This window comes from Gymnoscopelus microlampas (assembly GCF_963454915.1).
Source record: "Gymnoscopelus microlampas genome assembly, chromosome: 3".
Classification (NCBI taxonomy): Eukaryota; Metazoa; Chordata; class Actinopteri; order Myctophiformes; family Myctophidae; genus Gymnoscopelus; species Gymnoscopelus microlampas.
The window spans coordinates 3,324,903-3,341,150 of NC_139940.1; the positions used below are offsets into that span (position 1 = coordinate 3,324,903).

Below are 16,248 nucleotides of genomic sequence, written 5' to 3' on the forward strand. Positions count from 1 at the left end.
TACATGAACATGTTTGAGAACCACTGGTTTAAACAACAATCAAAACATTTGGAAACAAGCCAAAATATCAACTACATTTTAGAAAGAAGCCGCTTATAATAATAATAATAATAATAATGCAATAATAATGCACCAAAGCATTATGGTTATTGTAGTATTGCAGCGTTCCAGTCAAATCTTAGTCAAACACACAGATTTCATTATTTTTCTGGCCATAGGGTGCAAATTTTAAATTGCTCTACAAATACTATTAACATTGAGTGATTGCAGTTTCTTCCTGGGGTGAAATGCTCCTTTAACCTTAAAGAGTCTGACACAGTAATTCAACCTAAATATGGGTCAACTGGCTAGGTTAGATGAAATGAGCAGCCTTAGCAGGGAATTACTGCTCTTTAGCCAGGTAAAAGAAAAAAGAGCATTTTTATGTGGTAATTTAGGTTGTGACGGCCACTCACGTTCAGGAGGGATGGTGGTGGTAGGTGTTGGTGTAGTTGGTGTAGCTGTTCCGAGTGGTGGCAGGCCAGTACAGGTGACGCTCAGGTCACTGTTAGTCCCAGAGGAGGTGAAGGTGATGAATTCTGGCTGGTCGCTGCTGATCTGACTGTTGATCCAAGACTGGTACTGAGACACTCTGGTGTAGACTCCAGGGGAATTAGGCCGGGCACACCCCTCACCCCAGCTCACTATTCCAGACTGAATCCAGCGGTCACCTTCTTTTCTCACCATTGGGCCTCCTGAATCTCCCTGCAGGGAAACACATACTGCATTAAAACAATGAGATATTTCCAGGAGGAAATACTCACAATGAACACAACCATTCATATGATCACCTGACATGAGTCCTTCCCTCCAGCACGAAGTCCAGCACAGATCATATTGTCAGTGATGGAGCCCACTCCATATCGTAGTTGAATGTAGTTGCATTTACACTGTCTGTTCCCCACGACTGGAACCTCCACTTCCTGGAGGTTTTGGGGGGAAGGGAGGGCAACTAGGGAGACACAAAGTTAGTTTCATGAGCAAATGTTTTGTTTTCTTTAATCACAGTCAACTGACCCGCTACATAACAGTGATGACTACCTTTTTTGATTGATTGATTGATTGATTAGTTTATTGAATATTAAAATTCGAAAGGATAAAAAAACACAAGAAAGCCCGTAGGCTTGTTTCAATTGTGGTCCTTTGGGAAAGGGGACATAGGGAGCAACAATACAATACAATACAATATAATAACATAAAAAACATAAAACAAAGCCAAATAAAACTTACAAATTCTAAAAGGACAAAACAGAAGACTAAACATCAACTAAACAAAAACTAGGATCATCTCTCTTTTTTACTTTTAAAAACATCTAAATGTTTTTGTTTAAAAGTTACATCAAGTTACAACCATCTCTTTAATGCCATTTTAAAATTGTCAAAAGAACCAGTCAATTTGAGGCTGGAAGGCAAATCATTCCATTGAACTGATGCTGAGTAAAGGAATGATGTTTTTCCCAGATTGGTGGAAAATGTGTAGGGCTTAAAATCAGTAGGGCTCCCCCTGGTGAAATGGCTGTGAGTATCACTGACCTTGTTAAAATAGTCACAGAAGTAATTGGGCGCTACATTACTTCTAATGGGCTACTGGGCGATGGCTTCTCACTCCTTCCCCCCCGGGTTCCCGTCTCGCTCTCATCCTCTCTCCTGTACTGTATGTCTCATGTATAGTTACAATCCTGACGACTTTATTGTGTTGGATGTATGTTACAAGTGCAGTGTGTTTACAGCGCTGGAGGTGAGGCTCTGTCAGCTGGAGGAAACCATAGCTAGTGGTGCTCACACGCACCCTATGACCCAAGATGGCTGGGTGACTGCTCCTGGTCGTAAGCGTAGAAATAAACAAAAGCACACGGGACACCAACCACTTCACGTTTCAAACAGATTTTCCCCACTCGCTGCTACACCCGTTGAGTTTAGCAGTGAGACGTGAGCTCCACTCTGTGACACGCCCCCTCCATATGTCACTGAGAAAACAACTCTGGTTATTGGTAGTTCTATAATGAGAAACGTGAAGTTAGTGACACCAGGGACCATAGTCAAATGCATCCCTGGGGCCAGAGCGGGCGACATCGAATCAGATTTAAAAATGCTGGCTAAAAGTAAGCATAAACGTTATGATACAATTGTAATTCACTGCGGTGGCAATGACACACGACTTAAGAGATCAGAGATCACGAAGATAAATGTTGAGTCAGTGTGCACATATGCAAAGACAATGTCAGACTCCGTAGTTTTCTCTGGTCCCCTGCCAAATATGATTGGTGATGAGCTGTACAGCCGTATGTCTTCATTCAACCGCTGGTTATCAAGGTGGTGTCCAGATAATAACGTGGGTTTATAAATCATTGGCAAACTTTTGAGGGGAAAACTGGTCTGATGGGGAGAGACTGCATACATCCAACCTGGGATGGTGCGGCGCTCATCTCTAGAAATATAGACGAGTTTATCAAAAAATTATGACCACCCACAGTTGGGACCAGGAAGCAGAGTTGCAGTCCTACATGCGTCTCTGTGCTTCCACCAGAGCAGCCACCTACCCTACAAATCAGAACAATTGAAACTACTTGAGGCAAATGAAACCGAGGGTTCGAGGAGTTTTGCATAAAAACTCGGCACAGATCAAAACCAATGCAGTAGTGCCACAAAACAAAATTATTAAATGTGGACTTCTGAACATTAGATCTTTACGCTATAAAGGTGTATTGGTAAATTAAATCATATCAGACAATCATCTTGATCTACTTTGTCTTACCGAAACATGGCTGGGTGAGCAAGAATACGTCTGTCTAAATACAGCCACCCCACCAAGTCACACAAATACTCATATTCCTTGAGACACCGGCCAGATTGGAGGTGGAGTTGCAGCCATCTTCAACTCAAGCGTAATAGTCAGCCCCAGACCCAGGCTGACTTACAAAATGTTTGAAAGTCTGGTTCTCACTCTTTCACACCCAAGCTGGAAATCGTTACAGCCTTTATTATTTGTTACAGTGTACCGCCCTCCTGGGGCCTACACTAACGTTTATTACGTTAATAGGTAGCACTTTACAATAATGACCCATTATAAAGCATTTATAAACGTTTATAAGCGGTTTGTAGATTATTAAAAAATCATTAACAACCTGTTTGTTGACATTCGTAAATGATTACTAAAACCTGTATAACTATGGTTACAAATCATTTATAGGGTGTTAGTAAGTAGTGAACTATTCATTAATAAGCCATTTATGTAAATGATTATTACATCATTTGTAACTGATGTTAGATAATATATACCATCTATTTGTAGATAAAGAACTAATCATAGACAAACTATTTATATACATTGGTTAATGATTATTAAATAATGTATAATAACATTGTAGAACATTTAAGAATCATTTAACCATTATTTAAAATACATCAAAACATTACTTATTTATATATTATGTATATATATATATATATATATATATATATATATATATATATATATATATATATATATATATATATATATATATATATATATATATATATATATATATCTCCTATAATACATTTCTAAACCCAAAACCCCCAAAAAAAACCTGCCACTGTGTGGGACTAAACACAAAAACAACATAACAATGTCACTAACAAGACACGCCACAACGTGCAGAATTACTACGCGCAGTCTGTAGGCCACTTCATACTGCTCAGCACACATCTGCCCCCTCGCAGCATAATTAATTGCGGCCAACACAAACTCACAACATTACAGTCGGCCATGTTGTTCCTTAGCGTCATCGCCGACCACCGCCCAACGAGACCCAAGTGAGGTCAGACAACACACTCCATATTTGGGCATAGCTCCATTGGGAACATCTCCTATTATGGCTTTATATATTATAGAGACCAACAAACACAAAGCACCGCGCAGCAGTCTCTAGTATATATATATATATATATATATATATATATATATTAGTTTGTTCATCATTAAATAATGTAATTTAAATTGTAGGAAATAATTTGTAAATGATTTATAAAGTGGTATAAATTGTTTTTTTTTCGTGGTTTATAGGACATCTCTTTAAACATGTATTAAGACTTCATAAATCATGTCTTAAATCTTTGTTCTAGCCCAAGGCATGAACAACAAACCATTTCTAAGCAATTATTACATATTTTCTAAATGTACAAATTAAACATTTAAAAATTATCTGCAGATCATTATTTCCACATGATCAATTTTACTTGTCGGTAATTTGGGAAATGTGTTTGTTCATGTTTAACATATGCTTTGTAAATCATTCCTAAAATATCTTTAACTCCTTAGTATATGTTATTATTTGCCATAAAGTGAAGACAGTTCATCGTTTACAACTGTCTGTTAATGTGTTTGTTCAAGTTTAACATATGCTTTGTAAAACATTCCTAACATATCTATAAATCATTAGTACATGCTATTATGTGCCCTATAGTAAAGTGAAGACAGTTCATCATTTACAACTGTCTGTTAATGTGTTTGTTCATGTTTAACATATGTTTTATAAAACATTCCTAAAATATCTTTAAATCCATAGTACATGTTATTATGTGCCCTATAGTAAAGGGAAGACAGTTCATCATTTACGACTGTCTGTTAATGTGGACTTTTTCCTTACCTGTTGCAAACTACCTGGCTTAGTTTCATGAGTGCAGATCCCAAACAATTACTAGAATTATCTTTCATGTTAAGCAAATTATTCGTAAGACATTCGTAAAGAGTATGTAAACCATTTGCAGACATTAACATGTGCCTTATAGTAAAGTGAAGACTATGCATTATTATTTCATGTTTAATAATGATTAGTAAAACCTGTGACATCAAAAAGTGGCAGAAGTAACGTAATAGAGTATAACAGTATCAAACAATTTATTAAGATATACAATGTAACAACTCTTGGACACAGCACACACACTGACATTTAAATAAAGAAATTAATCACAACAGAATCAAAGAGTAGCAGCTTGGAGCCTCTGCAGTCACCACCTCTCAGTGCAAGTTAGCTTTAGCTGCTAAGCTAAACTGCTAAGCATGGAGGACATTACTACACATCAAAACACACATTGTGGACACAAACGGCCACCATCAAAATACCCCCTAGTCATAATGCTACTTCATGTGTGTAAGATTAGCCATGTTGTTACCTCGATCACCTGCAACAAGACAGTTAAAACACATAAAACATGAATTAGACATATTTCTGTCCAGTCTGCAACTGCATCACGGTTCACTTCCTCCCTAGTAGGCTACTGCAGGTGTAATGCAGGTAATCAGTGTGTTGCCAGATTTAGCAAAAGAAACAAGTGGCCAGGTCTATGAAAATTAGCCCAAAAGAAGCAACTAGGCTCAGGCCCATGATAACGTCTGCAAATGGTTTACATACTTACTAATCATTGTTAAACATTAAATAATAATGCATAGTCTTCACTTTACTATAAGGCACATGATAACATCTGCAAATGGTTTATATACTCTTTACGAATGTCTTACGCATCATTTGCTAAACATGAAAGATTCTAGTAATTGTTTGGTGTCATGTCACTCATGAAAGCCAGGTAGTTTGAAACAGGTTATTACAGGATATTATTTAATGTGAACAAAATAGAGTATAAATAATGTTTTAATGTGTTTTTTAATAATGTTGAAATGATTCTTAAATGTTCTACAATGATGCTATTATGAATTATGTCATAATCATTAACCAATGTATATAAATAGTTTGTCTATGATTAGTTCTTTATCTACAAATAGCTTGTATATATTATATAACATCAGATACAAATGATTTAATAATCATTTACAGATGTATATAAATGGCTTATTCATGAATAGTTTACTACTAACTAATACTTTATAAATAGTTATAAAGGTTTTAGTAATCATTAACAAATGTTAACAAACAGGTTGTTAATAGTCTACAAACTGCTTATAAACGTTTATAAATGCTTTATAACGGGTCATTATTGTAAAGTGCTACCCGTTAAGGGAGTCAATCGGTTTCTCTCAGTGTGTAGATAAACCTACCCACAAGTTCAACCATACCCTCGACCTTTATTGGTCTATGGTATTGAAATTGAACATCTCATAGTCTTCCCATATAATGAGAACCTTTCTGACCACTATTTAATAACTTTTGATTTTACATTAATTGATTAGGCTACTCACCATTGGACAAAAATGTCTTTGGTAGAAATCTCTCCGATAGTGCTGTGGGCAAATTTAAGGAAGCAATACCACCAGCCATCAACTCAGTATATTCCAACACAATTGAAGATCTCTATACTTATAGCCCCTCTCAGGTCGATCACCTTGTTGATAGTGTCACAGGCTCCCTTCAGACAACGCTTGACTCTGTTGCTCCTTTAAGAAAGAGGGTAATAAAGCAACAGAGGCTAGCCCCATGGTATAACTCTGGAACTAAAAATCTCAAGCTTGAAAGGATATGGCGTTCAACCAAACAGAAATAATCCTGTATAGCCTGGCAGAACAGCCTTAAAATATATAGGAAGGCTCTCTGCAATGCCAGAGCCACCTATTATTCATCCTTAATAGAGGAAAAACAAAACAACCATAGGTTCCTTTTTGACACTCTAGCCAAGTTGACAAAAAGTCATGACTCTACTGATCCATGTATTCCTATATCCCTTAGCAGCAATGATTTCAATATTTTTTTCAATGGTAAAATCAATACTATCAGAGATTGATAACCTACTACTCAGAAGTGGCTGTAAAAAAAACTGCCTTTTTTCACCTGCGTAATATTGCAAAAGTTAGGCTGTTCACGCATTTGTTACTTCTAGGTGTTGGACTATTGCAACGCTTTATTATCAGGCTGCCCAAGTAAGTCCCTAAATAGCCTGCAGCTAGTCCAGAATGAAGCTGCACGCATACTGACAGGAACCAGAAGAAGAGATCATATCACTCCTTCATTGGCCTCTTTGCACTGGCTCCCGGTCAAATACAGAATAGAGTTTAAGGTTCTCCTCCTCACATACAAGGCTCTCAATGGACAGGCACCAGTATATCTCAAAGAACAACTCATCGAGCCCTATAAACCAGCCAGAACACCATTGCGTCCACAGTATGAAAAAATGCTTAAGGCTCCAGGAAATCCCCAAAAAGCTGGAACAGGAGGCAGAGCATTTACGTTTCAGGCACCTCAGCTGTGGAACCTTCTACCAGTCTCAGTCCGTGAAGCAGACACACTCTGTATATTTAAGACTAGATTAAAAACCTTTCTCTATGATAAAGCCTATACATAGCAAAATGTATAGACTCACTCACCCTATAGTCATCCTCTCTCCCCTCTCCCTCCCCACACCCCCCCCCTCTCTCCTCTCTCCTCTCTCTTCTCGTCCTCCCTTTGGTTGTGTGGGTTTGTGTCCCACTGGTACAATCGTAATTAACACTGTTCGGATTCACGCTCTAGTAAGGCCTGCCACTAATTCTACACCTGGGGACCCGCTCCCCGGAGTTTCTTTTATTTCCCACGTCGCAGGTCCATGGACTGTCACTATGGACCCCCAGCTGCGGCTCAAGAGTGTGACTGCGGACCGGGCCTCTCCATGGAGCACGACCGTGGATTTCTACTACATTACACTATACCACTACACTATACTGTATATTATCTTAACATTCTTATATTATACCATTATATACTGTATACACATTATTGTTGTACTATATTATATTATCATATACTGTCTTACACTATTATATTTGCTCCTATTACTATTACTTGTATCTCTTTCTGTCTCTCCTCTGTCTCTCCCACTCTCTCTCTTCTTTCCCCCCGACACGGTCGAGGCAGAAGGCCCCCACCCTAGAGCCTAGGGTCTGGCTGACGTTTCTTCCAGTTAATGTTGTAAACCAAATCAATTATCAGTACCAGATTAATAAGGCTAACATCCTCTAGGTCAGTGGTTCTCAAACTGGGGGTCGGAACACCCAGGGGGGTCCCCAAATTATTTTGGGGGGTCCCCAGACGATTAGCTTAATGTGCAACAGTACACTCAACAGTAAACAAACCAACATATAGTATAAGTGTATACAGGGTATCTGCACATTTCTAAAGTTACAATATAATGACTTTTAAGACCCTTTTAATCTACAAGCTCTCAACGCCTCGCAGTGCACGGTGCTGTGAGCTTGTAGATCAGCTATTTTCAAGTCAAACTAAATATAATGTCTACAATTCCAAGTGCTTGTCAGGGTGGGGGTCCCCATTTCAAATATGATTATTTTGGGGGGTCTCTCCCTGAGAAGAACCCTTGCTCTCTAGGTCAGAGAAGTGCCATCAGCTGGTCCTCAGTGAGACTGCGGTCCAGACTTGAACCCTAGCATCCCTATTATGGGGTGAACATTTGGTGGAAATAGCCAGCGTGTTGTGATCTTGTAGATCGGCTATTTTAAAATATTTAGTGCACAACGAAATCAGGAGGGGGCCTAGTATAGAGTTCAGGGCTATACGTATATATGATTTTAGTGATTAACGACTTAACTATGCCGAGGTCTTCAACAGGGGGTCCTGGACCCCTAGGGGAGGTCAGAGTACACAAATCGTTGTGTAAAAGGACCCCCCCCCCCCTATTCTGGGGGGAATATTTGCAGAAAATAGCAGATCTACAAGCCAACAACACGTTGTGCTGCAACCCTTTGTGGGCATGTAGGTCTGCTTTGTTGAAAATAGCCAATCTTCAAGCCAACAACACAGCGCTGCGACACGTGGGCTTGTAGATCGGCTATTTTCGGTTAATAGGTTTGGTATAGAGGGGAAAAAAGAGCAGACAAAGTATTGAGGGTTAATGTCTGAAAATACACATTAGCATGACTCCAACATATGAATAGTAAATATATGTAAACAAATAAAGAATATTAATTTCCACAACACTGATGAGTGCTGTAAACCAAGTCTATGAAGCTATGTCTGAAATCTATGAATGAGTTTAATCTTCAACTCAATTTAATTTTTACTACAATATGTAATGGGGGTCCCTGCTTCATCTCTCTCTTGGTCTGAAAAAGAAGTCTATATGTGGTCCATTTCTTTTTCCATCTATGAACTTATAGATCTTCTATTCTGCTGAATGTTTGCCTAGGTCACATGGGGTCATTGGGGGAAAAAACAAGCTAGATGACTCATCTAATACCCAAGACCAATCAGCAGTGGTCAGGGAGGGACTACATGGGTGAAATTGGGAATTGGCATCACAACAAGACTCCAACCTAGACGTTCAACCAATAGTGTCCAGGAGAATTACCCTCCCATACGCCCCATCCCCGCTCGCGGCAGCGAACACTGCAGGAGGGTCAGTTTATTTTTTCTCCCCCCTTTTTTATCTCTCCTCCTCACCCTATGTTGGTGTATTCCACAATATTCCACAACATTCTGCAAAACAAACATACAGTAGCTATAGCTAGGCTGCCTGAGTTCACTCCCGTTCAATTAATTGCTTTTAAAATAAAATTAATTAGATTATGCTGATGCTGTGTATGCAGAACACCACAGACACTCATCCTAATTAGGCTTAAGCCTCTTAATGTTTTATATGACTCCTTGTCTTGAGGTCTATATGGAACTCATCACTGCCTCATGTTCACCTCACTCAATTGGTTGCAGCCTAAATCAAGAAGGCAATTACTGTAGATTGGTTTCTCTTTTTTAAAATGTTAATGCATTTACTTTAGTTGCCCTTCCTTCTTTGAAACAGTATTAGCTCAATATACATCATCATATTCACTTAGACACTAGCAATATCCTTACTTTGTTGTCCCACACATCTTTAAAGAGGTTGGACGAAGGTCATTCTACTACATAGCTCCATTTCATCCTTCTGACCCCTCAGGACTTCCCTTAACTTGTTTATGCTTCTAAATTGACTGTACCTGTAGGGTTATATACACTGATAGTAGTTGCACTGTGCCCTTCCTTCTCTTCTGTTGTTTAACAGCTGATGGTGTGGTGGTTGGTGGGGTGGGTGGAAGAGGGTGAGCAAGCTATCTGTGTTTGAATGTATCTGTATACTTGTACGTATATGTATAATTGTACGTGTGTATCTATGTCTGTTGTTAATGTTTTTATGGGACCCCCTCGAAAATTAGATGCTGCACCTCAAAGGGCTATCCCTACAATAAAAATCTGAACAAATCTGAATATCTATCATGGTGTCTATCTATCACAGGTTGCTGTTTCACCATGTTGATATGTGACATGATATCATACTAATTTCTACCTGGGCATTTATTGTGTGATACAACATTAAGGTGAGGAGAGATTTTGTTACTGTGCAAAAAAAAAAAAAGCCTAAACAATTTACATTTCCTGTAGCCTTGTCTAGTTTTAATTGTTGATATATTATTGTGATAGCTATAGCCTATAACAAGGGTTCCCAAACTTTTCAGGCCGTGACCCCCCAAAATAATCCCCCAAAAAAGGAGTTGAGATGTTAAATTTAGTTTGACTCGGCTCCACAGATAAATACATTGTGAAAATAGCAGATCTTCAAGCTCACAACACCTTGCATTTGTGAGCTTGTAGATCGGCTATTTTCACAATGGTTGCCTATTTCTTAGGTCATATTTGACAATTTTTATAGTTTTATTTTATAATATTATAATTTTTTTTATAGTATAGTTTTTGGGCGGTGTAACCGCCCCTATATGTGAGGTTGGGACATTTGCTGCACTGTGATTGGCCACCCATTGTACCCCCTAACCCTGCACTGTGATTGGCCACCCATTGTACACCCCTAACCCCTACACATTCAATGAAAATCTATACTTATGTGAGCTTCCATCACTGTGATGACCACTAGCTGCACTGTGATTGGCTGACTCTATTCAGCACTGTGATTGGCTAACGAGACACATGACACATGTGCATAGTCCTTTAAATAGGACTATGCACTTGTGAGTCATGGGTCTGTGATGATCACTGTGATGACCACACCGCCCACTTCACACTGGGTGTGATTCTTTTTTTTATTTATTTAGAGGTATTAAAAAGGTCTTAAAAGTCCTTAAACTATCACTTTAGATATGTGAAGATACCCTGTATACACTTATACTGTATTTGACTGACTGACCATGCAGGGACTGCACTGTTTTTGCAATGACGCTAGCCTCAGACTGGACAAAAATACGTCAAATGACACACGGCCAGAAGCTGAAAAGGAAGAGTCACACAAGTGTAGAAATGAGATCCACAAGTGTAATTTGTGCGTCACTTGTAAAAAGCGATTCACAAATGTGTAAATAACAACTCGTAGTTACAGAGCTCAATTTGTTTTACTTGCAGATACCAGAAAACACGAGTGAAGCAGTCAAAACATTTGTGAATTCATTTGCAAGTAATTAGCCATAAAGTGTATTTGCCAGGAGTAAATTACAAAGTTGGAGAGGGAGGAATTGGACATTTTTGCGCAAATGTGAAATTCGTGCTTCACTTGTAAAAAGCAGGCGACAAAGGTGTAAATAATAACTCGTAATTACAGAGGTCGATTTTTTTTGTGACCACACTACAAAATACGAGGGACCATTGCAGAATATTTGCGAGGTTCAAAAAAATACGAGTGACCAATGCAGAATATTTGCAAGGTTAAAAAAAATACAAGTGACCAATGGAGAATATTTGTGAGGTTCGAAAAAATCTTGCAGATAATTAAGTCCAATAAAATCTTCCATACCTAACTACTCTGACCTGCTCACTACCTGTAAACCAAACCAGATCATCAGGCACTGAGATAAACATATTAATCTATCTAAATCTAGATAATGTGATATAATCGGAATGGTTGACTGTGTGTGTGCGTGCGTGCGCGCGCACAGGGGTACGTGTGTGGGGGCTATATGGCTTGTTGTTTGGTTGTTGTTTAATTCACCCGGTATGAAATGCTACAAACAAAATGGACTTTGTTTTGACTTCACTATACTCACTACCACTTCCAATGGCGCCCCAGCCAGTGATCCAGCTGTTGATGCCACTGTAGAAGGTGCTCCCCGATGCTGGCAGGCAGACTGGTCGGATATAGTGTGTAAAAGTCACCGGCGATGCAAGTTTCAGAAGAGCGATGTCATTATCGTTAGTAACACTGTTGTGGTTGGGGTGGACGATGACCTGGCTAACCGACTGAGAGACCTCGTTAGGGTTGGGTTGTTCTTGACTCTGCCGACCCAGATAAACAGTGAGATCAGCTGGGCCAAGAGTGGGTCTAAGAGTAAAGAAAAAAGACAATCCATAATGAGCACAATATTCACTTTCTTTTTGCAAGTATTAATGAACTGGTCTTGGGAGAGTAGCGGATCTCTTGCTGATAATAATATCCCACCTTACGAAGCAGTGAGCAGCTGACAGCACCCATTCCTTGTTAATAAGAGATCCTCCACAGAGGTGACCACCATCTGCATGTATACTGATCTGCCAGGGCCAGCTCCCAGGTGAAGCTTTATCACCTCCAACTATCTTGTCGTTCAGAGGAGCATGGCCACAGCTCACTGAGAGAAACACAGCCGTCAATTGATCTGGGTGGCAAAGCCAATAGAGTAATGCTTAATTTATGTCATACTATGAAGAATAAATCAGGCTTAACCTCTTCAACAGGACTCTATACTATCACTGTCATTCTGTCTGTGGACAGCTAATCTCCGGCACCGTTGGCTTGATTGCAGAACTGTGCACACACTCACTGGATTACACAGCAGAACCTCTGCCCCAAAATGTTTTCACATAGGCCTTTTATAGCGGCACCAGGAGGCATATTTGTGCAAAACAAATTTTTTGACAGTACTGATTTTGTCAAAAAATCCTGCAAATCGGTACACAATATCTCTATAGTCATTAAACGAAACGGGTCTTTCAGATTTTTCAATACCCATCCGGATTGGCTAAAAAATGTCTTCCAAAGTTTGCAGGAGTGCTCCGTTTCGAACAAAATGCCTCAAATCATGAACACAGCATGCAATTTCCGTGACATTTTGCACGCATATTTCCACTATGCCGAGGAATAAATGAAATTGTTCACATCAGCCTCATGGTGGCGCTATAACAGGCCGATTCGTGTTTTTACCTATAACTGCACCGAGCTGTGTAAAACTTTGTATGTGCACTCCCTAGAGGCCAAGGAAAAACATCTGCCTTATAGCACCACCAGGAGGCCGACTTATGTCAAACACATTTTCCAATTTTATCCAAATTTCACGCAAATCGGTACACATGATCTCTATAGTCATGTGATCAAGACGGATGTGTTTGATTTGTCATATTCCATCCTGACTAAGATTGACATCCAAAGTTTGCAGTAGTGCCTTGTTTTGAACAAAATGCCGCAAATCATGAACGCAGCGTCCGATTGCGGTCAAACTGTGTATGCACGATCACACTAGGTGGAGGAACAAATACCACCCCTTTAACATTGGCCTGTTATAGCGCCACCAGCAGGTCTTATTTAGCAAAACAAATCTTTTGAACAAAATGCCTCAAATCATGAATGCAGTGTCTGATTGCCATCAAAGGCTTAAGAAGAAATGCCACCCTTTTCACATTGGCCTATTATAGCGCCACCAGAGGGCCACGATTTACCTGACCTGGCAGAGGCCTGTGCTCCGAGGAGCACTTTTTCTAGTTTTCTATCGATTAGTCACCCCATGAATTCATGGATATTTATTTAGTTTTTGTCGCATGCCTAAGCCGATAATTTGCTGACCGGCTGACCGGTTCCGGTAGGAGACACAAACAGTCTCCTTTGTGTCTCCTACCGGAACCGCTGCCCATCGGTCGGCTTGTCATGAAATTATTGGCTTAGGAATGCGACAAAAACTATCCATGAATTGAAGTCTCCACGGGGGGACTAATCCAGTGTTTATCAACCCTAGCAACCGGTCCTTTTTTGGGCTGTGAGTAATGCTATGGTGTGCCGCGCCGTTTGAAGGTGTGAAAAAGAACCCCCCCCCCACACAGACACACACACACGCACGCACGCACGCACGCACACGCACACACACACACACACACACACACACACAAACACACACACACACACACACACACACACACACACACACACACAAAAAAGATACGTGGGCTCGCAGACACGCATGCAGGCACAGCCAATCGACCCTCGTCCATAGGAATGCAAATGTGTGGCTTTGTCTTCATGCGGCCATCACATGTACTCCCCTGCCTGGCAGGTACTCAGGAACGGGCCGATACGGCGTTCAGCAGAGAAGAGGGGCTGTCAAAAACCCATGTTATTACCTGCCGCATGTCCAACAATAAAACACATACAGGCCTACTAACGTTAAATCCACATAAATGTTAGTTTTCTTCTAAAGTGCTTCTAAATCACTCCAGTGTGTTTGTGTCAACGTAATCCGTGTAGTTTGGTGTTTAATTACTCCTCCACGGAGAGAATCGCTTGCAACTTCAAGCTGTGGAGCCGTCGATATAAAATAACCGGAAAACTCGCCCCAAAACACGCTCGCCCCCATTCTTTTTCGCGGACCAGCGGTTCTTATATTGCTGTATTTGTTTTACTGAGGATAAGGTTAGAAATAAGTTTAGGGTTAGCCATATTATTAGTTTTACTGAGGTTACGTTTAGGAGTAAGGTTAGGTTTAGGCATAGTTTAATGAGGTTACGTTTAGGAAAACCAGGTGAATACCACCGGATTTCCCCCGGGTTGACTGTTTTGGGGCGAGAGTTTTGGTGTTCGTCTGTAGTGGGCAACAGCGCATGCGTCCGCAATAATGCTATCAGGATCACATTATTAGATATTATTATCAGATATTAGAAGTATATTGGGTACCAAATATACTTACCAAAGAAGTATTTTTTAATAATAAAATATATATATATATCCCTAAGGGATTTGGTAGGTGGCCCTCCATTCGGCGAATCCGTGGAAACAGTAGAGGTGGTGGGGGAAATCCGAACGGCAGAATCTTCAACTTCAGGTTCAGTCTTGACCGTAGTAAGGTGAGGGGCTTGGGTCATGGTGGAAATCTGTTCGTCCTCTACTTTGGGAAGGACAGCCGATTGGGCTGGAGAAGTCATAGCGTCGGAAATCCGTTAATATCAAACTTGGTCTGATAATACTGTTAGGGGTCGGTCGATTGAAAGACCGAAATACGTAGATTTGTAGAGATCTACGAGGGAGTCCAGGCAAGCAAGTAGCCTCCTGGAGTAAGTAGCTGGAAAGCTTATAATCAAAGTTGTTCGAAATAACAACTGAAGGTTTATAAGAAAGTTAGCTGAGTTGACTTTAAGAAGTTCTTAATAATCTTTGATTATCAGACAGCTAGAGTCGGGAGCCTACGTGAAAGATATAGGCCAAGAGGACGACATCATTGTCAGTTCGTCTTCGGGGATGACGTAACGGTTATGTGACCGTTACGTCACCCGTATCAATATAAATAGCCAGAATGCAGAGTGGGACAGAGGGAGGGTGAGCACGGACAGGATAGCCCAGACACTGTCCCAGTCTGCTAAAAGTAATAATAACCTACCCCAAGTGTTCACAGTTGTACATTTAGTGTATGTCTAAAAGTTTTATTTTCTTTTCCCCCTCTTTTTGATAGGTTAGTAGTAGTGTAACAAATACAATATTCAGCGTGGTCTGATATGACCACATATTTTTCAAAAACTCGCTGTTGGATATGTTACAAACCAGGACATATACAGAGGAATTGTCGCAGCAAGCGCACCCCAAAGCCAGCCACAGTCAATACGGTGGGTGTCCTGCACCCCAATGAAAGGCAAGATAGACTATTGAAATATCAGCGGCATGAGGAATGGATGGTGAATTAATCTCCATCTGTGAATGCACGTACGGATGATTGTGATGATGGAAAACAAATTAGAAACAAAAGAGGAGTTAAAATATCACACCCTGTGTGAAGGTAGCGGCGCCTTTGATATGTGTTTATAATGTGTTTATAGCCACGTGTGTCACGTGAAGCTTGACCAATCACTTTGTTGACGCACCTGACCAATCAGAACGTTGACGCACCTGACCAATCAGAATGTTGACGCACCTGACCAATCAGAACGTTGACGTACGCACACGGACAAAGTCAGGTATAGAGCGGCTAACGCCGCTAAAAATGATAACTGGAATGTTATTAACTGGAATGTTGTTGGTCCTATGGGGATATTATCCATTAAATATATACCCCTAAATGCCGGCTCAAAGTCCGCACCA

General features: G+C 40.2%; 1 protein-coding gene across 1 annotated transcript in view; it reads right to left on the minus strand.

Annotated features, from left to right (window-relative positions):
• Nucleotides 1-339: 339 nt before the first annotated feature.
• Nucleotides 340-16,248, minus strand: part of LOC311039176 (serine protease 27-like) — a gene marked incomplete at both ends in the record, with an annotated part of 43,331 nt that continues 27,422 nt past the window's right edge. The window contains 5 exons of the mRNA XM_084048844.1: nt 340-347; nt 456-744; nt 831-991; nt 11,987-12,261; nt 12,379-12,571. Coding sequence (XP_083904970.1) covers nt 340-347; nt 456-744; nt 831-991; nt 11,987-12,261; nt 12,379-12,571 — 926 coding nt within the window. The remainder of the gene's footprint in view (nt 348-455; nt 745-830; nt 992-11,986; nt 12,262-12,378; nt 12,572-16,248) is intronic.